The sequence below is a fragment of the Abramis brama genome (genome assembly GCF_963993115.1).
Source record: "Abramis brama genome assembly, chromosome: 13".
NCBI classification, from domain to species: Eukaryota; Metazoa; Chordata; class Actinopteri; order Cypriniformes; family Leuciscidae; genus Abramis; species Abramis brama.
The window spans coordinates 23,383,673-23,411,453 of record NC_139975.1 but is presented as its reverse complement, the minus strand read 5'-3'; the positions used below and the strand labels follow the sequence as shown (position 1 = coordinate 23,411,453).

The following is a 27,781-nucleotide window of genomic DNA, read 5'->3' as shown; positions in this document are numbered from 1 at the left end:
GATGCTGCTTTTCAGCATGCCCCGCCTGAGAGATACCAATCATCCAGCCTTGAACATTCGGGACACGGTGGAGGATTCCACTCGAGCCCGACGTTCTCAGCAGCCTGGGAAAGCATGGAAAAAAAGTCCTCCACAGGAGCCCCGAATGAGATGCTGGATCCCCATGAGAAGGACCAGCAATCTCACTCGGAAGCTCCACAGCTTGCGATGCGCTAGAGGAGTGGGGGGCCACGGGGATTGACCCAGTGGGAAAGCCCCCACTGTGATCTTCAGGTCACCCCGATTAGCAGAGGGGACTCTTTCCCAGCACCGCAATGGTCATCTTCCAGCAGTGAACTTCTCACAGTGCTTCTCATCCACGAACGCCACCTCAGAATGCTTTCAACCCAGACACGTGAGGTAGCGATTGTGACTGTCAGGTGGGGACAGGTACACAATACTCTTAGTTGTGCTGGAATGAATGCAGAGGAAAAGCTCTTTTCAATAACGAGGTCAGAGTTCACCAAACTTGAACTTTGGAATGGTCTGACACATGTGTATGAATGGAAGTCAATGGAACAAAAAGTGTAGTGTGACCGATAATTAACCCAGATAACACAGGTATGTCTGCTAAAGAGCGCTTTATCTGGAAAACATCTGTTGTGTCAAACATCTGATGAACATCTCAGAAAAAATAGTTTTGCATAAAACATTTTCTAAATGTCTATTTACCGTGTGACAGAAAACGTCTCAGACATATCAAAAATACATCTTGCAGATGTATCACTGTAATAATATTTGTCTGTATTATGTAACTTGCGTCATCTTAATCAAAAATCTTCAGTAAATTTAGCATTGAGGGATATTTCAAAGCACTTTCTGTCATTTTGACAAATAACAAATACTGTATCATTCCAGTAAATACTGCTTAATAGGGATAATAAGTAAAAAGGGGAGAAAAATACATTTTAAAGCATCCGTGTGAAAGGAACATGAGGATTTGGGGAGACAAACGAGAGATTCTTAGTGCATTCCAATGAATTATTCGTGGGATACATCGTAAATTAAATGAGAAGAGCAGACCACAAACGTGCAGTATATATTGTCTTTTTTCGTACTTTTACAGTGGAAAAAAAAAAAAAAAAAAAAATCAGGAGGAAAACAATGCAGTGACTGCAGAGAGCTCTTGCCACAGATATTCTTGTGATTCCATATCACATTAAATACCAAGCTTGATGCACTGGCAAACTTTAGTTAGTGTGTAATGTTGCTGTTAGAGCATAAATAATATCTGTAAAATTATAAAGCTCAAAGTTCAATGCCAAGCGAGATATTTTATTTAACAGAAGTCGCCTACATCGAACGGCCCGTTTGGACTACATCCCTCTACTTCCTTCTTTAATGACATCAGTAAAACAGTTTTTTGACTAATATAACCTCCGCCCACAGAAATGCTCCCTCAACTCTACCGAAATTCGTTTATGTACTTGCGCACTTCTTATAACTTACTGTGTTTACTCAGCTCTTACGGTGATTTTCTGAAGTAAAACTGACGCTTCATCTTTTGTGTGATGTACAATAAACTTTATTAAACTCATCAGTATATGTTTGATCATCATTCAGACAGCAGACTTGTAGGCTATTAATAAATAATGGATACATACAAGCAGATGACAAATACGTTATAACCGTAATTAAACTACTAAACTATACCTGTTTCATCTCTATACAGCACTCTTGACTCTGTAGGCATTATTGTCCGACTCGAAATGAACATCGTTACTGAGAGTTTCTTATCATCATTCCGTGAGATGAAATTGTCCTGAGAGACTGAGCGCGAGCTCATGAAGCTCCGCCCCCTGGGTCGTCCAGCAGCAGCTTATTTGCATTTAAAGGGCACACACTAAAACAGCGCGTTTTTCTGAGCCCCAAAAAATGACAATTTAAACATGCTGTAAAAAATTATCTGTTGGGTATTTTGAGCTGAAACTTCACATACACACTCTGGGGCAGGGGCGTAGCAACCGGGGTGGACACGTCCCCCTCACTTTTAGAAACAGGTGATTCTGTCCCCCGCATTTTTTTTGACTTGAGTGAACTAACATTCAGCCAATCACAGCGCGAATCATCTCTTGGGCGTGTCTGCCATGAGCTTCAAATCTCTTGTTGCTCTTGCGAATTTTCGTTCGTTGTGTTTAGTTACTTTGCTGTTTGGCCGTCTGGGGTAAAATGAACCCCAGAAAAAAGCAGAGGACGATTACATCCTTTTTTCAAACACGCACTGTAAGTATGTATGTCGTGATGACATGAATCACACGTAAAGTTATTTCCTTGTTGATTTAATCAACTGTAACGCAGAGTAAGACCGTCTATGAGTAAGACGTGTACGACAACAGAACCCCTATGGACCATAGAGTGTTCCCGGAACACGTGTGTTTTTTTTTGTTTTTTTAAGGGAAAAGTGAGAGAGAATTGTAGGCCTACTACTTGCCCAACCGGACAAATGCCCTGATTAAAACAATTTTTAATATAAAAAATAACCAGGGAATCACCGAAAACGTGAGGATGATTCTGTTTTATTTAATTTGATGTAAGTGGCGATTGATAGCCCATAGTTGATAATAATATAGGCCTAATGTGCGCTGTTGAGGCTCGCGCAGTTATAACATATTTTAGTTAAGAAACAATATATAGCCTAGGCTACACACTACCAGCTGTTTTCCTGAATGCCATCAACATTGAAACCGTGACTGGTTTCATAACAGGTCAATAAACAAATAGTTAAAATTAAGTCACTTACATTTTAGATGTTTACATTTTTTTGTTCTGTTTCAGCAGCGAAAATAGTTCCAAACAAAGATCACAGCAGAACCATCGCGCATCTCACAGCAACACTTGTTGCATTACTGAATGATTCAGCGTTTTGAACGAATCGGTTGAGTCAAAGATTCAATTACCCATTCATAAACTGCCTCATTCTGAATAAATCAGCCGTTTGAACGAATCGTTTGAATGAATGACTCAATGACTCGCTCATTAAGATGGTCGCCTGCCGCCTCCTACTGGCGGTTTAGTTTCATAAAGTATCATTCTTTTCAACATTCCTTATTTGTATATTCAAAAATATTTAAAATAATCTCATTTAATACAGTTATAATTTTTCAATGTAAATTATTTAATTTGATTGGTAACAGCCTAGTGTCTTATTATTCTAATTGAATATATTGATCAAATTTAAGAATTTGAAATGAAAGATGGAGCATGCATTTAGGCTAATAAAATTAGGGGGGAAATGCCCTTTATAAAGGTATAAAAAATTTGTGTTTTCAAACAGTGATGTAATGAAACATTGACAATTTAAGTTTGAAGGGAGTAAAGTCTCTGTTTAGGCTATTAAGGAAATGTAATTTTGCCAAAAGAAGAACTTTTATTTTAAATAAATGTTCATTTTAAATCAGCCTACTTCAGTGTGATATGTTACCATATTAGCATGCTTAACACTGAGAATTTGAATAATTGTAATGTGATGATCAGATGCAGATATCTAAATCAGAGAATATCATCGGGCGGTTTGCTGGATTATTTATTTTTAACAGTGGATTCAGGTGACTCAAAGTGCACCAGATTAATGAATTTATCTTTAAAATGTTCAAAATTTTCTTCCGGGGGGGCATGCCCCCGAACCCCCCTAGAGGTACTAAGCTCCACCCACAAAAATAATGTGGGAAACACATTAGTGTATATGATGATCTACAAAAAATACAAATTTAATTATCTTATTATTAAAATACATTAGTAGGATTTTACCACCTCGGCCTCATTTTGAGCCAGGAAAAACACTGTTATGAAAATCACCTTTGGGTCACAGCTTTTGTCCCCCCCACTTTTATAATGGCTGCTACGCCCCTGCTCTGGGGACATCAGACTTATTTTACATCTTGTGAAAAGGGGCATAATACGGGACCTTTAATCAGTGATTTGCTATTCTGCATCTTCTTGTCATTCTGCTCAACCTGCTTCCCTTAGTGTATTTTTTCATTTCATTCATTGATCAGTTTTCTCCCTCAATGATGACTATAGGCAATCCTGCTCTATGTAGCAGGAATGAACTATGGAGACATTTTTCACAATCACAACAGATAACTCGCTAACAGAAAGGCAGTGCGATCCTCCTAATATGGCATCTAAACAAAAGTTACCCAGAACTCAACACAGCGTGACGTCAGCTTCTCTATTGAGAAAAAAGTTAAATGAATAATGAATGTTTGTGTGATGGTTTTTATATTGTAGAACAGAATAGTGTTGTCAAATCCACATTTCATTTATTACCACCTATCTTAGAGCACTGCACAAGAGTCTGAAAATTATGGCCAATGTTTTGCTACTAAGCTCTTATTTATTCTGATAGAATTTTCACATGCCATCCGATTAAAAATAACTAAATAAAAAATGTGGATGGGACCCAAGTGATCAAGGGTTTAGGGCATTTAAATGCACGTTCTGTTACACGTTCCGTTCTGACATTCACGCACCATAGGCAATGGCATTAAAATAATAGCTAAAAGAAACACTCACAATATGCCTGTTGTCAAAAGGCCTTGTAGAATGTCATGGGATCTTATATTATAGGACAGAGAAATTGATGTGGACAAAACTCAAATTTGTGCAGTTTTACTGTAAAATGCTAGGTAACACTGATTAATTACATTAAACAAAGGGGCCATGAATATTATTCTCCTTTCACAAAATAAAAAGAGAAAAATTATTAAAAACAGTCAGGCAGAGTATGAGGAATGCTGGAAGTTTAATAAAATAAAGGAAAAACAAAAACAGTAGTAGTAGCAATTTAGGCGTAAAATGTTAAACTTCACATCTAAATCACTATGACTGAACAGCTAGGAATTGCTAATGAATGCACCAGCTTTCATAACTACATTAAAATAAGCAATACCTCTGTCTAATATTTTTTTTAGGAAAAAATTACACATGATGAACAAAAAAAACTGAACACAAGAAAACAAAAAAGACAGGGACACAATAGACATATTAACAGATGTTCCAGCGTCAATGGTTCATTTTTTCGTCCCGTTACTCTGTGCTTTGGCTTTTTCCTTTTCCAAATATTTCTGATAAGAAGAAAACAACATGTATGTTTCAAAAACATATACTTAAAACCATAAAAATGTCAATGTAATAATGCAAATATTTACTAATAAAAAAAAGTGAATCCTTTATGTAATGCATAAAGATCTAAATCCTGATCTCTGACATCATGATCAAGGACAAATAAAGAAAAAAAAAATCACCTTAAGTTTATCGTAGTGTGCTTGGCTACTGCAGTGAATTTTCTTAGCAGTGTCCTCATTAGAGTAAAACAGGAAGCAGATTCTGCAGTAGTACCCCATCTTCACAAACTCCACACCTGAAACAGGACAAATGAGGTTCATTAATGAGGCGTCTTACAATAATGAAATAATGATAATTAAATATTTCCTTAGTCAGGGTCCATCGCTTTTTATAATACATTTATGGTTTGGTTTAAAGCATTTTATAGCAAGCCAAACTGATTTAGTGCCACATCCGTCCAAAAAGCTGAAGAAAATTCATATAAAACACTAAATTAAAAGCTTGGTTATGTCAAACGTCATCTTACCCACTGGGACATTAGGATCATATGGCTCTAGAGTAGAATGGCTAGTTTCAAGCTTTGTTTCAGACGGTGCTGTTGTAATGGTCTTTTCCTCAGTCTTCACACTCTTCTCTGAAGCAACAGTTTCTTCATCTTCAGCCTCCTGGTCAAAGGATACATCAAGCAAAGCAGTGGTTCGATCAAGTATATTCTGGTAGCAGTGAGAAAGCATTTTTAAAAAGGAAAATTATAATCTTTTGTCTACTGCTTGGGGAACTTCTCTGGGATGAATTCACTCTGATTCTTCTAAAACAACCTATCATATCGTTTGATAAGTTGTAATCAGATATATAATGTGCACTGTCATAATGTAACAAGTGTGACGTAGTTCTAAAACGCTCCATCTTGTAGACTTCATAGAATATCAAATTAATTTATACGTTTGTATCTCCCATGAAGTTTCTCCCTCACATTTCTCTCACTGTAGTTCGCATGTCCAAATCATAATTTTCATAAACACCTAGAAGAACTGAATGAAAAGTTAACTTATTCACTGTTTGCTGGGTTGTGAATGGCACACATCATAATTTGGATGCTGGAGTATTTATTACTTTTGCCAGAAAGCCTTGGAGCTGTAGCCAGAAACAACTTTTCATGTGCTTATATCCAGACAACTTTCTTTTCTACTGAAGACAAAAGATGATAAAATACTTTATTTTGTATTTTATTCCTCTATGCGAACAGTTCTACAGGCCAGGCAAGTAAAGATGACACCATAGCTTTTAACTGCAGTCCTTCCACACTTGATCTCAAATGGACCAAAGCAGTCAAATCCACATCTGGTGAATGCTGGTTCATTTAGAAGAACTCCATTTCTGGGTAAGTCTGCCATAATTTGTTGACCTATAACACCAGGATTCTTCTCATCAAGGAATTGGCATTGGGAATCCAGAACATTTGGCACAATCTAGATAGAATACAGTTGCGTCCACTATGTTTCTTTGTGGATTTCTTGCAGAATCAGCTCTGATATTCTGTGATCCTTTGGTAAAACGGCTGTATGCTAGGCTTCCATTGGCATGGATGCACGACAGAGTCGTCTGCCAACATGGAGAATCAAAGACTACCCCACATACTCATGACCGGAAGAAGCGGAAGCAGCGTCTGCGGCATAATAAAAGCTCCACTGCCTTCGAGCCGTGTGTCGTGCTTGTCTCTCATTAGCAATTGTTTCGCTCCAGCGGCTTTTGTAACCAATATGGCTTTGAATAAACGATCTCTAATGGCGAAAAATTACATCATTTGCCTTAACCAGGCATAATTAAAAGAATAGTTCACCTAAAAATGTTAATTGTCATTCTAAACCCGTGAGACTTATGTTCATCTCCGGGACACAAATGAAGACCATATTGCTGAAATCTGAGAACTTTCTATCCCTTCATTGACAGTTACGCAACTGACACTTTGCCGCTTTAAAACGTTCATTAAGAGATCATAAAACTAATCCATATGAATTGAGAGGTTTAGTCCAAAGTTTTCTGTAGAGAAACGATGCGCACATCTGCGATCCCTATTTGACATTGTGTCTATTGCAGATACACACATCACAATGTCGATGCTGAAACAATATAACGTGTTGCCCTACATATGAAAAGAATAATGAAGTCACTCACAGGTTCAGTCTCCATATTCTGGAGCTCTGATGTGTCTTCACTTTGTTTCTCCTCTGACTCTTTCTTCTCCTCAGGAACAATTTCTGCTGAAACATTTTGGCTTTCCTTCTCTTCATGACTCTCCATCTCCTTAGCTTTATCAGCGACAGGCTCATCCACTTTGATCTTCTTGACAGAAGGTTCTTCCTCTTTTTTGTCTTTACTTTTCCCAGAGGAGTTCCTCTGAGCCTCATCCTCCTTGGAGCGTTCTCTCTTGAGTGGCCGTTTATCCTCGGTCTCTGGGCTGGGTGGTCTTTGTCTGTGAGAAGATAATATTTTCTCAAACAGATGCCATGTAACATTCTTTGGAAAGCCTTATTTTCCCAAGAAAAAAAAGAAAAAAATCTTAAATGTCCAACTGACCCACGTTTGAGCTGCTTAAATTTCCTGCTCACGTAGACAACCAGTCGTTTGCCTTCAAATTTAGGTCGCTTTTCCTTGTAGGCCTCTGCCATTTTCTCAGCATCTTCCCCTCTGTCCATCTCAATGTAGCACTGAGCAAACATACAAATATCATAAACACCAAAACATTTATTATTTCCTTGTAAATCCATCAGAAATCGTTCCATTTTTACAATTACCTCATTACGTAATCGATTCAGATAATATTTCCTGATTTTTCCAAATGGTTCTGCGATTTTCAGAAGTGATGCATCTGAGCCTTTGAAGGTTGGAACATTACCAACGTAGATGACTTTGCCACTCTGTAGATGTTACACAGATATATAGGCGTTAGATTCTGCTTCTTTTAGATTCACATACATTTTATTAATGGTGAGTCAATAAGCCCAAGTCTTACCTGGATGGTTGGATAGGTGTGTGAATGATAAACTCTCACAGGTTTTCCACACACAGATGGTAAGGCATTTCTGGTGTAGAAACTAACCATTGCTCTTGCCTCTTTTTCTTTGGAGAACTGCAGAAAGGCCTAAAACAGAGCACAACACATTTAAGGGAAACAAAATTCTTACACTTCAGGCCATCTCTGAGAATTTCTGATTTACAACTGACTGAACGCCACGAAAACATGTTCCTTCCAACCAAATGGCAATGAATTCATAAACACAGCTTGCCAGTGGATAATAAACATTTACACATACATTTTTAAATGGTCTAGCATAAGAAATCTGTGTGGATAGCTACAGTAAAGCTGCAGTGAGTGAAGCGGTCTGAACTACCAAGAACAGAATATCTGAGAGCTGTTACCTCAGGCCTAACTTCCAAGACCAGGTGCCGCACCACTTTACCAAATGGCTTGGCAAGAGCAAGGATTTCATCAATATAACCGTGGCCACGTTTAAATCCAACGACATTTACAACTCTAAATCCCTATAATTAGAAAACACAAATAATTATTCAATAAATCAATACATTTTAATACATTTTAAAGTGCCCAAGAAGTTAGAGACTTACTCTACTATCCTTGGAGCTTCCTGAAACATACAAGATGAAATAAGTCAATTTAACGGACTGACTGAAAAAAAAAAAATGCTTAATCAATAGCTATTTAGAGACTACACTACCATTTAAAAGTTTGGGGTCTGTAGGATTTTTTTTAGTGTTTTTGACTCATTCTCACCAAGTCTGCATTTATTTGATCAAAAATACAGTAAAAATAATAATATTGTGAAACAGTTATAATTTAAAATAACCCGTTTTCTGTTTTAAAACAGTTTTTAATGTAATTTATTACTGTGATGGCAAAGCTGAATTTTCAGCATCATTACTCCAGTCTTCAGTGTCAAATGATCCTGCAGAAATCATTCTAATAAGACAATTTGCTGATCAAGAAAAATGTATTATTATCAATGTAAATAAGGCTTTGTTCTGCCTAATATTTTTGTGGAAACCATTAAACATTTGTTGTCAGGATTCTAATAAATAATGTTCAGAAGAACAGCATTTATCTGAAATCAATTTGTTTTGTAACCATGCAAAAGTCTTTACTGCCACTTTTGATCAATTGATCAAATTGTGTCTGTTGCTTTTGCAAAGCACTGCTACTTGGGCGCAGAGATATCACGCCCAGGTAGCAGTGCTTCGCCTGTGCTTCCCCCTAATATAGTCCTTAATATATAAGTCAATATCTGCCTAGGAAATCGCCTAGTGTTAATCTGCATCGCTATTTGTACTTGTTGTGAATACGCAGGCCACAAGAAGTAATTAGGTGTTTTTTTAATTTTTTTATATCACTTTTACTCAGGACATGCTAGCTGGCAACAAAGGATTCCATTCATTATGCTAAGCTAAGCTAGCGCCGACCCTGTCAAACTAAAACAATGCATGCACTGAGACAAAAATGCATTTGCCCACCTATCTAAATGTAGGAAAGAAGGTGAATAAGCCCTATTTCAAAAAACGGTGGAGTGTTCCTTTAATAAATCCCGAACTTTTAAATAACATATAGGGATGCTCAGACCAGAATTGTTGCAGCCGATACCAATTTTTGTGTCATCATAATCATCCGATACCGATCCCATTCATTCACGCTTTATATAAAGTAATAATTAAGCTCTCTGTTGAATGTCAGTGTTTTTTTTTTCTTTCAGATAAATAATACCACAGACGTTATTTACAGTAATGCTATAGATCAGGGATGGGGAACATCGGTCCTGGAGAGCCGTTGTCCTGCAGAGTTTAGCTCAAACCCTAAAAAAAAAAACCTCTCCTGCCTGATTCTGAAGACATTGATTAGCTTGTTCAGGTGTGTTTGATTAGGGTTGGAACTAAACTCTGCAGGACAGCAGCCCTCCAGGACCAACATTCCCCATCCCTGCTATAGATTCTTGTTTTAATTTAGAATCAAATAAATAAGCACAGCAAATATTAATTTTACAATTAAATTTTACTAGGCCTTTAAAAATAGGGTTTATGCAAAACACTATCCATATTAGGATACTCTGGCTTATTAAAGAGCCTACAAGATCTAATGTCAAACTGAACATAATTACAACCCATAAGGTGTAGTTAAACATTGTCCAATATGTGACTGAGGACAAAAACAAATAGAAACACTGCAACTCCTAAGTGAACAAAATGAGTAGTCTGATTAAATTATCAGGAATATTATTCAGGAAGTGCTGAGTATTTATGTCCTTCCTTCCTACGTCCTACTTAAGTACAATAGGTAAGGCAGGATTCTCTTTATAAATTCCAGCTTGTTTGCATTTTGGGGAGATAGTCTATTCCTTTTTTCATCAAAAACGTATGCGGGTGTACTGAATAGTTGCTCACCATTAACACTCCAGCGCTAAACATCAAGCACCAGAAATAAAAATACAACATAAATTGCATAAAGAAATCAAATGTACAAAAAAAGGCATAATCTTCACAAAATTGATTTAGTTAAGAGTAATGAGGGACTGTTTGATTAACATGAATGGCAAGGACGGCAACAGCTTTATTAGCCTGCTTTTTTTTTTACTTTAACACCGAATGCACTGTTTACGTTCACTAAAGACAAACGAAGATACAAAGATACTCGCAAAGATGGACATTTTGACACACAAGTGTGTGTATTTGACCGTTCAAGCCCAGTAAGATAAGTACAGCAGATAAGCAGATTTATGTGAGCGCGTTCCAAGTGTGCGCTGACTGCGCTCAGAAGCGCGCGCACACATATCGAATGAGGACTGAGCAGCGGTTTCAAATCACTTGTTCTTACATCACGGCGCTAAAGTCTGACGTCATAAATTTGCGATCGGTTGGTGAGATCAGCCTATTTTAGTGACTCCCAATTGAGTCATAGAATGTGATTATCGGCCGATAACGATTTGCGGTCGATCGATTGGAGCATCCCTAGTAACATACATCACAACATAATGGTAATGCAAACATTTGATTTATTTTTGGGGGTCATCCTCTGTTGTTACAGTTATAGATATCAAAACCAGAGGGCATAGAAGTTTTCACAGACAATATGACTGTAACCTTTTATTATTATTTAACACTGTCGACGGAAGAGAAGAGAGCCTTGTCATGGATCGCTGCTAAAGCCACTGACATTGCTCAAGGGCATTACCTGATGTGTATTTAGCTTTGGACTTTGAGTCTTTTCTCTTAGCGTCCTCCTCCTCCACTAGCTCATCAAGAGTAACAAACTCATCCATGTTCTCAGGAAAGTCCGTTTCAGTTTGACCCTCCTAGAAGCGGATACAGATAGTCAAAAGACCCACAGGTCAAAATAGTGAACATGTAATTTAGAGTTGTAATTATTCAACCTCCAATGCAAAATTTACAGACGTTCGGCTGTTTGCAATGAATAGCCTAAATCAAACAAAATTAACTGAGGTAGCTCAACAAAACTAATGTTTCAAGTGGTTTTCCTAAATTCAACTAAAAACCCAACTTTGAATGACTTCTGCAGTCTCAAAATTATTCAGCCCCCTGAATAGAATCCCTCACAACAGCACAAATGTGCTAAACAGGTGTTGTCTCAAGCACACCTGATGCAACTAATCAAGGGCTTCATTAGTTGCACCAGGTGTGCTTGAGCTAGAACACATGAAATACCTGAACTGGCTTGGTTTGTTGAGCGTCACGTTTGACTGCATGTTAGAAATATGGCTAAGTCAAAATAATGGTCCAAAAAGTTAAGAGAAGATATCATAGCCCTTAACAAACAAGGGACAGGATACAAAAAGATAGTAAAGGCACTAAAAAAGTTCCTGGAAGTACAAAGTTAAAGGAACAAGGTTACACTACCTGGACGGGGCAGAAAAAGGAAGCCATCAATGGCTGCAAACAGATTTCTGAGAAGACAGGTTCAGAAAAACCCTAGAGTGACTGCAAAAGACCTAAAGCAAGACTTGGTGGCAACAGACACTAAGGTTTCAGCTCCTACAGTAAGGCACATACTAAACGCATGCCAGAACTCCAAAACATACACCACTACTGACCCAAAATCACAAGAAAAGTCTGCTCTAATTTGCTCAAAATCAAATAAATAAGCCACATAAGTTTTGGGATTATGTTCTGTGGAGCATTGAAACAAAACTTTTTCAAACTTCTACAGTTAATTCTACAGTCTAAAGGTTACAGTTAAGCATGGTAGTGGCTCGGTGATGCTCTAGGGCTGCTTTGCATCCTCTGGCACTGGAAACCTGCAGCATGTGGAAGCAAGATGGATTCATTGAAGTATCAGGAAATCCTAGGAGAAAACATCATGCCGTCAGTGAGGAAGCTGAAGCTTGGGCGTCATTGGACCTTCCAACAGGACAATGATCCCAAGCATACCTCAAATTCCACCAAGACTTGGTTGCAGAAGAAGTCCTGGACGATTCTACAGTGACATCACAGTCACCTGACATGAACCCCAAAGAAGATCTATTGTGGGATTTAAAGAAGGCAGTTGCAGCACGCAAACCCAAGAATATCAATAAACTGGAGGCCATTGCTCATGAGGAATGGGCTAAGATTCCTCAGAAACGCTGTCTGGTTATACATCTTGTTTGCAGGTCATAACAGCAAAAGGGTGTTCTACTAAGTACCAAATATTATTGCCATGACTTACTGTGCATTCACACCAAACGTGAATAGCACGTAAAATTCGCGTCTACCGCGTCTAGTTGGACGCTTGAACATTTTGAATCCATTCGCGCATCCAGAGCGAAATCGACACGCGTAAAAAGCAAAAGTTTGAATGTAAATTGACGCGTGTCTGAGGTGAAATCCACTTGTCTGTTTGCAAGATGGCTGATGATGATTGAGCATTCATTGCGAGAGTTACCACATCGGAGCGAGGATCACCCGTCAGGACACCAACTACAGGCGCTCTATCCCAGCTGCAGAGCGCCTGTCCATCTGTCTTCGGTTAGAAAATGTATATGAAATTTTAAACAGTATATTAAATATTGAAAAACTATCAATGTTTTTAAAACTGTGGTACGGATACCACTGTTGGTGCTCTTTCTAGTGATACTCACTAGTATATACTCACTTTCTAGTGATACTCAGTTAACTGCTATATTGAATATTATATTCTGCTATATTGCTATACTCCATTTTGAATGAGTGACTCCGGGCGGGAGTTTATCCTGTCACTTCACCACGTGACAGCAGCAAGCAGAAAATGCGTGAATGCGCAAAAAGCACCAAATAAAATCATTCGCGCATAATCCGCGAATGAGGCGAATTTGCGTCCACCGCGCAGTGCTAAACGCCTCATTCGCGCCGCAGGACCTCCAGACGCGCGTAAACGCGTCTTTACATTGACTTAACATTGAAATCACTCGCGCCAGACGCTCCATTCACGTTTGGTGTGAACGCAGCATTAGACTTACTTATGGCGCTTTTCCACTACACAGTACCAGCTCGCCTCAGCTCGCCTCGACTCGGCTTTGTTTGGTTTTCCACTGTGTAAAAGTTGTACCTGTATCTGCTTCCAGGTACTTTTTTTCGTACCACCTCCGGCGAGGTTCTGAGCGAGCTGAGGCAAGCTGAGGCGATACTAAAATGTGACGTGAAAACACGGCAGACTGCTGATTGGTCAGAGAGAATCGTCACTATTCACTGCGTCATCATTGCACGCGCCAGACGGAGTATCCTGAATAAAAAACAGCAAAAACAAAAACAAAACATCCATATACAGCATACACTCGATTTCCTCCATTGTCCTGTGTGCGTGGGTAGCGGGTGTGTCTCGCATAGAAGAATTAGTCACGTCAGTTTCCTGCGGCGTCGCTATGACGGCCAGGTACTATTGTGGAGGTACTATCTGCAATGGAAAACGGAGCGAAAAGCGAGCCGAGTCGAGTCGAGTTGAGCTGGTACTGGTAATGGAAAAGCGCCATTAGATCATCCCATGCTGTTGGGCAGATCGGGGTCTCTCCACCTTTTCAAGTTCTCTGCCAGCACTTCAGCTTAGTCCCAGGATACGCTGACAAGCCTGAGTCGTTGGTGCGTGATTGTGACTTAAAGGCTGTTGGAATTTCCGTGTCACAAGACTTCTTTGTTGGTGATACGATCGATGTATCGGATCTTGAGAATCCGCCGGAGACATCGTTGGCGGAATGCATTTATCCTCCGGACAGTGTTCGCCATTAGCTTCCACATTTTGCATGCGTAGATTACAGTCGGGACAACAAGAGAGGTGTATCGTACTAATTTGATCTTGAGGGAGATTGAAGTTTAAGTCCAGATGTGCTGGAGGCGACGGTAACACGACCAAAGCTTTCCCAAATTGGCACCGGACATCTGTCTCGGCATCACCATTGTGACAAACGATGCTCCCCAAGTAGGTGATTTTTTTTCCACCGTCTCCAGTCGTGTCGCTTCAACGACGTTGTTAGCTGGAAAACCTGCAGGTCCGGTCTTCATGATCTTCGATCATCTTCATGATCTTCAATCATCTTTGGAAGTTTCATCTTCGGCAAACAGCGCAATGTCGTTGGCAAAATCTAGATCTGTTAGGCGATCATGGTCCGTCCAAATGATGCCTGCTCCAATCTGCGCAGTTGCCTTCATGACAAAGTCAAAAATTGGTTGAATTGCCATGAAGGGGGTTGAATGATTTTGAGACTGCAGAAGTCATTAAAAGTTGAATTTTCAGTTGGATTTGGGGATGCCACTTGAAACATTTGTTGTGTTGAGCCATTTAAATTACTTTTGTTTGATTTGTTCATTGCAAACAGCTGAAAGTTTGTAAATTTTGCCAATAAACCTGATTTGCAATGTGGGTTGAATAATTTCGATTACAACTGTATATTAAAGCTCTAAAGAGGGCAAAACAGCACCAGAAAAGTGGTCTATGAGATTGTACAGCTTCAGAAGACTTGGATTAAAGCAGTTTATGAAATATAAAAAATATTACATAAAATATGATATAAATGGTAAAAATTCTACAGTAAAAAAAACGGTTAATTGGTTAATTCCAAGTTACCGTACCATGAACAGTGGAAAAACCTTACATTTTCATATATTCTATTAGCAGACGCTTTTATCCAATTGAGATAAAATTGAGGAATATGACAAGCGATTTATCTAGAGAAGTGCTATTAACAAAAAGTTGTATTCTTTCATAGTGTGGACAAGATCTGCATGCACATTCTTCAAAATATCTCCTCATGTGTTCACGAGGGGTGAGTAAATGTTAACAGAATATACTTTTTTTTGTGAACTATTCCTTTAAGAAAGGATTGCTCAGTAGCATTTCAGATTATGTGCTAATGTGCAAAAGATCCTACCTGCTCTTCATTGTCCTCTTCAGCACCCTCATCTTCAGTTTGATCACCATTCTGTTCCTCAATGTCTTTAGGAAGCTCATCTGTGTTCTCCTGCTCAGCCTCAGATGTCACAGGTTCCTCCAGTGGAGTCTCTTCCTGTTTTTCACCAGAGTCTTTTTGGTTTTCTATGGTCTCATCGCTGGATGCATTTCTGGCTTGCTGCGCTTCAGGGTCCTCCTCATCCTCTAGGTTGGCGTCATCAATATCTGGTGCTTGTTCACTGGTTTGTTCTGGATCACATGATAGGTTGACATCATCTGCAGAGGGATCTTCATCACACCCGTCTTCGTCTTTGTCACAAGCTTCATCTCCTGACCCGTCGCCCAGGGCCACTACTTCCTCAGGCTTTGGTTCCTCTTTTTTTTTATCAGAGTGCTCTTTGGCTTTGGAAGTAGAGGACCTTCGATTCTTTGATGAATGTTTATCACCAGTTCTGCTGGTGGAACTGCTGCTACCGCTGCTCTTACGGGCTGGCTCTTCCCTTCCTTGGTCATCCTTTCCTGGTGGGACCCTGGAACAACATCATGTATAGCACATTTGGTTTTGTTTTCTTTCTAAATATATCATTGGTTTCTCTGGATAGAAAGGACAACTTACGATAGAGTCTTATACTTTGTGCAGATGTTCAGTCGAATGGATCTTCCATTGATAGTCAAAGGATTGACAGTGTAGTATTTAACCAACATCTCTGCATCCTCAGCATTGCCCATTTGAACATATGCCTGTTTTGTTTTTTTTAAAGAGAAGAAATATGAGCTGTCAAATATCTGCAATATATTTGAGTCATCTATTCACCTTATTCCGTCCCGCCCACTTTTACTTCTGTCCAGTACTTCCGTTGTAAACCACCTTCCGGTTTAGCGGACCCTCATTCAATTTCGAGGATAACTGCAGAGAAGTCTCACTGATAAAATGTCACATAAGATAAGCTAATTTGTGCCAAATGTGCTATGTACGTGTGTACCAACAGCACAGCAATGCACTGTTTCTCGGGGTAATTTTTAAACGACTTTTAGGTGTTTATATGACCCGTCTGCCTGTCTGATCGCAGCCCGGCCGATGTGTAGTGTTTAGCCTACATTAGCCACAAACATCTAATGTTGTAATGGTCTCACTACAGGACACATACGCATGCTATACCTTGTTTGAAAGCTATGGTCCTCTAGAATTCAGTCGCTGGATTTATTTTACAGCCATTACTTGTGTTAGAGATCAAACCATAAGAAATTGCAGCTAGTAGTTAGCTAAGCTAACGTTACCCTCTTGTTCATCTAGTTGAGGCTCTACTTTCTTTCTACACCAGTTCGTGGCTATTTTTTTCTCATCTGTTGGCTATACACTGCAAATGTATCTGGTGATTAAGCAAACAAACTGTGGTGTAATAATGTTTCAAACTTTACATGTAGTAGTGTTTGTGCACATCTTCATAACTAAGTAATAGCTATTAGAAAGACACAGCTATTAAATAATTTGATTGTGGCATTGTTTCAAAAGCTTCAAGTGAAATGTACTTTAGTACGTTGCAGCAGTTGTTAATAACCATAGGCCAACGCATTTGGCTATAATATTATAGTCTATCTACTTATATCAAGACAGATAACAGATTGGACCAGGGCAAACAAAGCGCTAAGTAGCTAAACCAGGAAGTGAGATTACGCGGATGGCGCCACCCAGTGCTACTTCCGGAATAAGGTGAATAGACTGTAATTTGATTAGTTTCACAAACCCTCCATTTTCAGCAATTTTCAAGTATTAGATTGTAATAGCATCCCCTTTTGAAAATTCACTAGAGTTTGTAAGCTTGATTAATTTCTGTATATCAGCTTAAAGTTTCAATTAATCATTTCAACATTCTGATTTGTTAGCATCACTCAAAATAAGTTCATAAAAGTCTCTGCATGACAAAAGCAAAAAAAAAAGTACGTAGAATAAAATATGTAGATTACTGCCATCTATTATAATATACTGTTATATTAGCACATTAATAAATTATTATTTAAATATTATTCTCTCTTCACCAAACAAAGAGCAGTGAACAAAACAGCATGGAAAATAGCTCAAACAGTAGAGAGGCCATAAAATTATGGTTCTTTAGATATCACAATAGTGTAAATTATATTTAAAATAATAATAATAATTCACCCTTTAGACTATTGAAGATAATTTTTTCTATTATTATTGAGATAATAAAATAATAAAAAGATCTATGAAACAGGACATATTTTAATAATGCATGTTCTGACAATTGCTGCATATGTAACTTACCCCTTTATCTACAAATAAATGTTTCTCAACAGTGCCAAATCTACGAGCAATTTTGAGGAGCTCCATTTTCTTGTCACCTTCCCGTGGCAAATGGTAGAAAAACACCACCTGGCTGACATCTTTCTTCTCTCTGGTTCTAGTGTCTCTGACCGGCCTTCCACTTTTCTGTATTGAAAAAGCAAATAAGCTTAATTGATCTGATTGCTTGATTTGCCTAACTTTTTTCTACACTTAAATAAAAGGGGGGAAGGGTCAATTAATCTTACCTTAATTGCAGTCAGTTCCTTTGACAAATAAACTTGTATCTCTTTCCCATGCAACATGGCTGGTTTTCGCTGGTAATAATTAGCCATGGCCAAAGCCTCCTCATGAGTCTGCAGCTCCAGGAAAGCCTTTGAAAAAATTAAGCAAATAATGAATAAATAAAATACATTTACTCAAAATATACCAATTATGGGCATTCTTATTCCAAATTGCGAATGGCTGCTCATACATGTACAATACCTTGTTCATGTTCTTCAGTACTAGATGCTTACAGATGGTGCCAAAGGGTTTTGCCAAGTCAAACAAGCTGTTTGTTAACTTCGGTTTCCTTTCGTATTTTAACACGATCACCCTACTTTTTATCTAAAAAAAGAAAAAAAAAAAGAAAAGAAAAAAAAACTGAGTGCAAACACCAAGATAAAGCCATCCACTCAAACAAAAGATCATCATACTGAAAAGGACATCCTGACTATATACAATTAAAATAATATTTTAATTGAGGGAGCATTTTCAATGCAACAGAACTGATGGACCATTTATAACAAAAACATAACTTTCAGTGCATTATTACCTTGGGTGCCGTTGAATATGATGTCATTTTACTTGTCATTCCCACGCTGGAATCAGACCCTAAAAAAGTTGTTTAAAAATTGTGTGACTGATTTAAATCAGCCAATGCGTCAAGTCAATTGAATCACATTTATTTATATAGTGTTATACAACACAGATTGTTGTAAAGCAGCTTCACAGTAAGAAACGGAAAAATAACAGCGTTAATGTTGCAAAGTTCTTCAAAAAAGACTGTACTGTCATATACAGATCAATTTAGTTGAATGCTGATTCAATTTAGGTTAATAACACTGTCAATGTTGCAAAGTCACAAGAAAAGTGTTCGTCATCTTCAAGTTACCTGTATAAGTTCTTTGTTAAAGTGCACCTTTAAAGAAACTTATTAGGATACTCATGTGACTGTAATCTTCATATTTAAAAAAATACATATATATATATATATATATTTGACTATTATTTATTGATTTAGAGGTTCAACTTTTCACAGAAGAAAAATGTTACTTAGTGCAACTTTAACCAAAGAATTGACCAAACCACTAGTGAAACCCACAGGAAGATAAATTAATTCCACACTGCTCTAAACAAGACAGAGTTCAGCTGTTCCATGAAAGTGGATTACTGCTTCAACAAAAAGATCAACTTGTAGAAAGATAGCAGACCAGACTACATCCTCTCACAGATTTATTACCCCAACTGGAGCTCATCCCTGTTCTCTGTAGACCACCACCAATTGAATCTGCTCCCAGCAATCGATCCGAGCGACTCTTTGTGTCCATGGAAAGGGATGTCGACCTGAGAGGAGTACATTTTTTTAATGTGCTTTTTTTATGCAGACACTTGTAAAAAGTAGGATGTATCATACTTATAAAAGCAGTATTTAAAAAAAACAAAAACATACATGCGACTAGAGGGGATTTGAGGATCCCAGTCCGGGTACCTATAAAACAACAGGAATGAGTTTTCACATGTTTTTAAATTACAGAAATCTAAATGTTGAACACTTGCACACCAAATTCATTTTTCAAAGACTGCAACAGCTTCTTTATTTTTGCTTTTCAACTGAACCTTCATGTTAGAAATAGGTTAAAGACTGTTTACCTAAAAGGTTCAGAAAAGAATAGATTCATTAGCTTTATGAACCTTTTTCACATTTCTGGGGTTCTCAGAAGCAGAAGTTGTCATATTTGGGTAAACTTAACTATAGTGGTGAATGGGAGATGACAGAAATCAATTTTTTTGTATTCCCATTTGCTCTAACAACAAAAGAAAAAAAATCCATGATAGCATTTTGACGACTTTTCAAAAGAGGTAAAAATGAGATATTGATTACATAATATGACAAGATACAAGATGTTAAATTTGCTGTCAATCCTTCAGCCGTTGTATTAGAAAAAACATTGTAGCAGCGTTAATTAATTTTTTGCCATTTACTGCCAACATAATTTAACACAAAGTATTGCGTTAAATGTGTTTTAATTAAAGAAAAAAAAAAAAAAAAAACTTTACTAGATTTGCAATATTGATAACTGGAAACACATCGCAGTCTGTGAAAACCGTCCATTAAACCACTATGAATTCTTCTGAGCGCTCCACTATGAATGTTTCATGGTGATAATCTGGATTTCTTCATACTTTCTTTTAACTAAAAAGTAATCACCAGTTCAGCTAAAAGTCACTCCAATAAAAGTGAATATGCAGAAAAATATGAGATTTTACAAAAATTCCTCTCACACAGCTATTATGCAGCTTAAGAAGGAATCAAATATAGTGCACAAGTCATATAGGCCAATTTATGATGCTGCTTTTTCAAGCTAGACAGCAGTAGTAAATGCTTCTGGTTATCACCACGAACTGAGCGGTCTCCAATGGATGATCCAAAAGATCCATAGTGGAACTGCACCTACTGTAGGCCAAGTTTAAGCTTGTTTCTAAATGACTATCAAGAGGGTTTTCAACATCTGAACAAACAGTTCACACAAAGCAGTCTACTTACATTTGCAGAAGGAGTTTGCGGTTTTCGGAGTGACGAATCCCAGTCGTGTGTTGAGTCCATTCCTTTACAAACACAGGGAAGGGTGAAAAATATCCTTAATAATAAAACATTCAAAAAACATTCAAAAATAAAAAAAATGTTACAGTGAAATCTAAAGCAATTCAAAGCCTTGACATACTGGATCAGAGCTAACTTGACAAGCTACCCTTCCTGGCTATGAATGCAATCTACAAATGAGTACTGTAATTGATCTAAAATGAGTTCTTGATACTAACTGTCCTAACTGGAACCAAGTATAAAGAACAAGTCAGAAATACAGCTAACAACGTTGTATACTATAAGCATCCAATGAGATTTAAGGCCATTTTATCTTTTAGGGCCATTTTTATCAAATTTAATACTATGCAAAACTAAGAGGTGTTGATTTAAATGCAAAAAATGATGTTTAAAGAGGTTCTTCTTCAACGAGCAGGATTCAAGAAAAGGAAGTGAAGTGTGTGTGCAGGAGACAACCAGCTTGAATTACTCACCATGACAGAGAGCACATCAAAATCACAAAGAGAGCACACATGGGGAAACATGAGGGGCATGACTCCCAAGAAATCCTGCACTTTTCTCTGAGACGGGGAGCCCATTCTTCTCTGCATTAACATGTCGTCAGATGGCGATGACGCTGACATGCCAAGGCTGCGGTAGGAGTCACGGGAAAGCTCAGAATATTGGCGGTCTCTGCCGCTACCGCTGCCATAATCTAACATGTCGTACCCTCGACCAGATGTTTCTTGCATGGAAGTATAACCGAAGTCACCTTGTGAGAGGCTTTGAGCCTGCCCACTGGAACACTCCAATCTTCCGTCCTGCATGTCGCCCCAGCTGGCTTCCATCTTGCGGTTCTTAAGCAGCATGAGAAGATGGGGCAAGGTCTCCATGCATAAGTTCTCCTCTGGAACCTGTGCCAGTACATCCAGATCAGTCGATGACAGACCTAGGCTGGCGAACAGTTGAACGGTATTGATGTGGCTGCCCGTTCGACGGTGCAGCGGAGAGTCATGGTCTTTTCCCTCCCCTCCAACCAGACCAGACCGGGACCGGGATCGGGACCGGGACGACGAGCTGTAGGGGTCTGAGTGCATCTCACCCATACTAAAGTTCAAAGTCTCAGCGCCAGCCAAAAGCCCACGGCCAACAGCAAAGCCTTTCTGAGCATTAGCACCAGTCCGTTTCTGGGACATGGCTTTGAAATTGTGGCGCTCTGGGCGAGTGGAAAAAGAGAGGAACAAAGCGAATCAAAAAGTCCCCAAAAAGACAATCCGTCAATTTAAGCCTGGATCGAGAAAAGAAGCTCCTCCAGAATGAAACAGCTCTGCAGAAACACAATGGAGCAATGATTTCTAGCATGCTCACAAAATGGTTAGCAGTGGCATAGGAAAGCAAGGCAGTGAGCTCCACAAATCCATACAATGCAAGTAACAGAATAAAAATTATTTACAATGACAGAGGTACAAATGGACAGTTTGGTGCACAGACCAAATAGACCATAAAATGCAGATTTACAAGTACCATGGAGTGAAATAAGTATATTTTAACGGGAAAGTTTAATAGAGTTTTGAAGGGAAATGACAGAGTCTGAATCAGTTTTAGATCTATATATGCAGGAAAGAGAGGGAAAGCATTGCAGTTTCTTGTTCAGGAGAGAGCCAGGGAGAGATATTATTCATGACTATAAGTTGTAATATTCGCCCAGTGCTAAATTTGTAAATGAATAATATCTGGATCAAAAACAGCAATTAAAAGGCACTGTGGCCATATAACTTCAGTTTACCCAGAACATACAATAATGTCACTAAACGGTGACAGCACAACTGCAAGAGCATCGTTCACAAGTTTCTGCATGGCCCTAACTACAGCCTAGTGTATTATTCGGTCAAGTCACGTAGGCTATATCATTCATATATCAAAAATCTATATCAAAAATCATTCAGTTGCTCGGTGATATTCTCTCACCAACAAGGTGGGTGACTTTCCTTTAAATTTGTCTAGAATTTTTTTTCTAAAGATTTCTGATTCTGACTAATTATCTCGTTGCCCATGTCTCCCGTTTAATTAGTCCTAATTAGTATTAGCAATTCCACATTCGGGATCTCTTTTGATTAGAAACACCATCAAGCTTTACTTGTGGATATGGAAAATTAAAGTATACAGGCATACACTCTCAACAAACTTTGTAACCGGTTGCAGAGAGTAGGCTATGTTTGAGCAGTGTAACTCGCCGTTTGTAATAACGGCTGGTTTTCAGTATGCTCAGGAGCCGCAATCATTGAGAAGGGTATAACTGCAGCCTGGAGATCTCCAAATAGGGGTAGGAACTCCAATTTGCAGATAGGCACGATTTTTTCCACCAATCCAGTTCAGCGCAAACTCAGCCCCACAGCCAATTCTACAGTGCTGATTTCCTACACAATGCTAAGCTACAACATATTCCAACCCCTAAACATACCCTACACCCAGTCTCGCGTAGCCAGACCTTCAGACTGACAGCAGAAGATCTGGACTCTATCGTAGCTTTTCTTGGCCAAGGACCGCCCAAGCAGACGTTTGACTGACATGTATCGCAACCAATCACAGTTCGTTTTGTTCCGCGTCATGTTTAGGGGCGTGAAAATATAATGTCTATGTCTCTACAATAACAGACCGGTGTGCATCTAATAAATGATTGATTGAAGAACGTGCAAGTTCACTCCAACAATGGAGCGGCAAACTTTACATACGTTTGAAAATCCAGCGTTAGGTTTATCCTGGTAAGCGCTCATTGTCAAGTTGTAAACACAATGGCGTTCTTCTTCCACGAGGGGTTTTGCCGCCACGTGGTATTTGTTTCCAGCCGGACTGTTAAAGAACGCGACACACACGTCTCCCAGGACATCCTGTAGAATTCAATCAATCAGATCGCGACTTCGAATTTCGAAAAAATTACAGGTCTGCGACGGCTAGTCTATAGCAAGAGTTTGAGGCGTGGCTACAGTGGTGGGTGGAGCCAGAGTGTGTTTAGCCTGTGTGAGACCATGACTGTTGCGTTACATGAAAAAAGACATTCAGCTTTGTTTACAGAAGTGCAAACCAACATTCGCTGCTTTTAGACCAATGGTTTTAAACAGGTCATGATAATTTCAAAGCAAATGGGGTGTTGCGATGCAACGCGCTACAATGAACGCTTCAATACAACATCATCATCATCATCATGCACCCGTTCAGAAAAACAAACAAGAGTTTATAATGTTTCCTGTGATGTGTCCCAGTGTGAACAGCCTCAAACAGTTGTGGCAAATGTCACGTCAAAATCGGTTGATGGGTTTATTATAAGCAAGATGCTCGCGTTCGCTGTGTCAGTTGCTAACTTATGGAAACCCAGCTAAAAGTATTCCTCATATGTTAAACCTTTTATTGAAAAGTCGTCTATTTTTACCCGGTGAGATATGCCTTCATGTTCACAAGCACTTGTAAGAGTGTGATGTTTGAGTTGGGGGAGCGTTTGCAAGGTTGCTTTATTTTTTTTATTTCACTAGCTGCCGCTAGTGTCGCAAAAATCATACTTTACCTTTAAGAACTAAAACATCTGCTCTGATTGCGCATTGCGATCAACTGTGAGGGTCTGACACGTGAAAAAATTAAAACAAAACAGGAGTGGACAGATATAAAACCTGAGTCCTGACAACCACTAGCCTATATCACAATGTCAGAGTCCTGTATCGACAACCTATGGAGCCCAGAACGTCATCTGTAGGAGGAAAAAAAAACAAGACCAGCAAATCTGTGGCCACAGTTATACAATTCTTTCGCTCAGTTAATAAATCGTACTCACAGATATTCTTAAATTGTTTCCTCGGTTTAACAAATCGTTCCCACTGATTAATAAACTGGTCCACAAATTTCCAATCCATGCGCTCAGATTTGTAAACCGTACCTTTGGTTTTTCAATTTGTACCCACAAATTCATAAACCATGCCCACGCATTCACACTTGCTTAACATTTAGGTTAGGTCACCCAAAAATGAAAATTATTCCATAATTTACTCACCCTGAAGCCGTCCTAGGTGTATATGACTTTCTTCTTTCAGCCAAACACAATAGGAGTTATATTAAAAAAAATAAGCTTTAGAATGGGAGTGAATGGTACCAATTTTTTTGAAGCCCGAAAAAGTGCATCCATCCATCAAAAAAGTAATCATACACGGTTCCAGAGTAAAGGCCTTCTGAAGCGAAGCGATGCGATGTGTTTTTGTAAGAAAAAAAATCCATATTTATAACTTTAGAAACTATATATTTACTGGCTTCCAGTAACGGCCGTACGCAAGACTAGTTCCGGCAGAAGAGTGACCTCTGACCCGACGCATGATGTTTTGACAAATGCGGAAGCCCAGAGGATAGAGCAAAACAAAACACCAGTCACGAATTAGAAATCTAAAACAAGAATTTTTAAAGAGAAATGTTGGAGAAGCTCGAGTTTGTTGCCCAGCTCTATTTGTTTTAACCGCGAGAGGTGTCGACTCTCACCTAAGCTTACGCTACTCCTACATCTTTTGTCATGCGTTGGGTCAGAGGTCACTCTTCCGCCGGAACTCGACTCTCTCACGGGCATGGAGGGCCGTTACCGGAAGCTAGTAATTACAGTTTAAAGTTATAATTATCTATATTTTTTCTTACAAAAACATATTATCGCTTCAGAAGGCCTTTATTAACCCCCTGGAGCTGTATGGATTTTTTTTTGATGGATGGATGGATGTGCTTTTTTGGGCTTCAAAAAAATCACATTCACTGCCATTATACAGCTTGGAAGAGCCAGGATATTTTTAAATATAACTCTGATTGTATTTGTCTGAAAGAAGAATGTCATGTAGGCTACACCTAAGATGGCTTGAGGGGGAGTAAATTATTGGATAATTTTCATTTTTGGGTGAACTAGGCTATTCCTTTAAGGTGATGAAGGAGATGAACTGGCATATTCTAATGCATTACATCACATTTAAATTAATCATTGAAGAATTGTTAAATGTTAAGATAATTGCATTACTAAAAAAAAATAAATTGTATTTGCATGGATCGGACATAGGCAAGATGTCAATCTGGGGTGCATTTCCCAAAGCCAAATATGGCGTCATATCTGATGACGCGTTTACTGGCGCTGTCACTCACATGACATCACAGCAACAACAAACTACAACCATCCAATCAATTGTCCAGCTACAAAAAAAAAAAAAACAACAACAAACAAGTTCACCCTACACTTTTTCTTGCTACATAAGCCGTTTCAATCGGATCTACGTCACAATAGGAAAGAAAACACTATCGCAACTTCCGTTCTGGAGCATTCTGTGCAGTAATTAAATGCAAACTAATGACAATAAGAAAGGAAGGATATCATGCAGAAAATATATTAGACAGAAACCTTCCAAATGCTTAAGAAATATCCCACATAACATAAACACGAAGTTTTTTTTTTTTTTTTTTTACAGCCTTAAATAATGTAACGTCAAGTGTCCGCTGAGCGTGAATCCGAGGTTAACTGATACTACGATAACATTCATCTCACTTGCGGACAATCAGATTACATTAATCGCAAATTGGTGTAACTTTACTTAGGCGAACATTTATGAAGCACGTTCTTAAATCTAAGAAAACAGACACGTTAAACACAACACATGGACGAAGGTTGATGATAAAAACTAAGAAAAAGAAGGCAAGCCACGGGCCTAAACGTGAACGACAATGTTCGGGTTTATTATAGTCAGTCTGTACTTAAAACACAATTAATATAATTGTATATATTATTCTAATGCAGTGTGTTGCAGCTTACATTTTCTTCTTTTTCTTCTTCCCGATCCAAACCTTCGGGTTGAAGTCCTTTACGTCGCACGAATTAAAACGCTCAGTCAACAGCAGCTCACGTGAAGGCGGAAACGACTACGAAACAGCAATTTACTTCCGACTCCGAGATGAATTTCAAAATAAAAGCACTAATAATAATCCAGAGCTGTGTCCTAAAGTCGCTCCCATTAAATTGGGCATTTTGTCCGAAACCATGTGAAAATACTGTGTGGACTTTATCAAGTGCACTCAATCAATCTCATAATGTACTGCAGTAACGAGTGTAACGTTACAACCGATGCACACTCAACAGGCTAACAGCGGCAGTTTGCATTACACCGGTTCCCTCGACAAAAACCCAATACGATTTTTCCATAGGCTTTTGGATTATGGCAACCAACAAAAAAAGTAAAATAAATAAATAAATAATAATAATAATAATAACAAAAGTTTATGATACTTACACGTTTTGTCCATCAAGATAATTTGCACAGATGAACATAACGAGCTGTTAAAGCGGACTGACTTTTTATTTTTTTTATTTTTTATTAAATGCTTGTAGAAGATAACAGCAAAACACAAAAACATTAACAACAGTCATTGTCATTACATTACAACCATACTCCAGAGACCCTCAGTCCAGACTAAGTTCCTTCAGTCTTTCAGTCAGATTAAGAGCCAAGTCCTTAAACACTAAAGCGGACTGACTTGAGTTTACCTGTTCGTCGTAATGACGTTTAATATCCTCGACCCTGATAGCTACCGACCCCCTCACGGTGAAGTTAATTAGGTTGGGTTTGGTGTTTGTCTGGAAAACAAAGTGTTTGATTTTGTTATTGAGTTCTTGTTATGTTTTGGAAAGTTTTTCATTCATAAATGCAGATGGTTTAAATCTAAATCCAACTTTAATCATCATGATGAATGAGGTTAAACTCTTGTTTAAATCTTTAAAATTTGTTAAAAACCAGAAAGCCCTTAAATTTATTTATCTTTTGGATACGTTTACATTAATTTAAAAAGCCCCTTTTGATTTAAATTTAGTTTTATTTAATTTTGTATTTATTTTTATTTAATTATTTGTTTGTTTTACTGTGATTTTTCAGTTTTTGTACTAGCTATGCTCAACCTAAGGCTAATCAATAGCGGTTATATTCAGAGATTTGATAATGTACCTTGTTTGTTTGTTGTTGAAAAAACCTTGATAGCAACCGCCTTTTTTTAAGACACAGCAGCTTAAAAAATCACGAGTGGGGTAATACTGATGTATTTTATGTAATCGAATAAA

General features: G+C 38.4%; 1 protein-coding gene across 1 annotated transcript; it reads right to left on the bottom strand.

Moving 5' to 3' along the window:
- Positions 1-4,764: 4,764 nt before the first annotated feature.
- Positions 4,765-26,594, bottom strand: matr3l1.2 (matrin 3-like 1.2). The gene is made up of 21 exons (XM_084132642.1): positions 26,486-26,594; positions 21,165-21,997; positions 20,635-20,696; positions 19,540-19,578; positions 19,330-19,433; positions 18,643-18,701; positions 18,312-18,434; positions 18,074-18,199; positions 17,808-17,972; positions 16,140-16,264; positions 15,504-16,053; positions 11,342-11,462; positions 8,734-8,753; positions 8,527-8,649; positions 8,120-8,248; positions 7,902-8,024; positions 7,684-7,814; positions 7,282-7,579; positions 5,633-5,771; positions 5,286-5,401; positions 4,765-5,105 (listed from the first exon to the last, which is right to left on the bottom strand). Exons 2-21 carry the CDS (start codon positions 21,864-21,866, stop codon positions 5,052-5,054), a joined length of 3,309 nt encoding a protein of 1,102 aa, XP_083988768.1. The 5' UTR covers positions 21,867-21,997; positions 26,486-26,594; the 3' UTR covers positions 4,765-5,051.
- Positions 26,595-27,781: the final 1,187 nt, after the last annotated feature.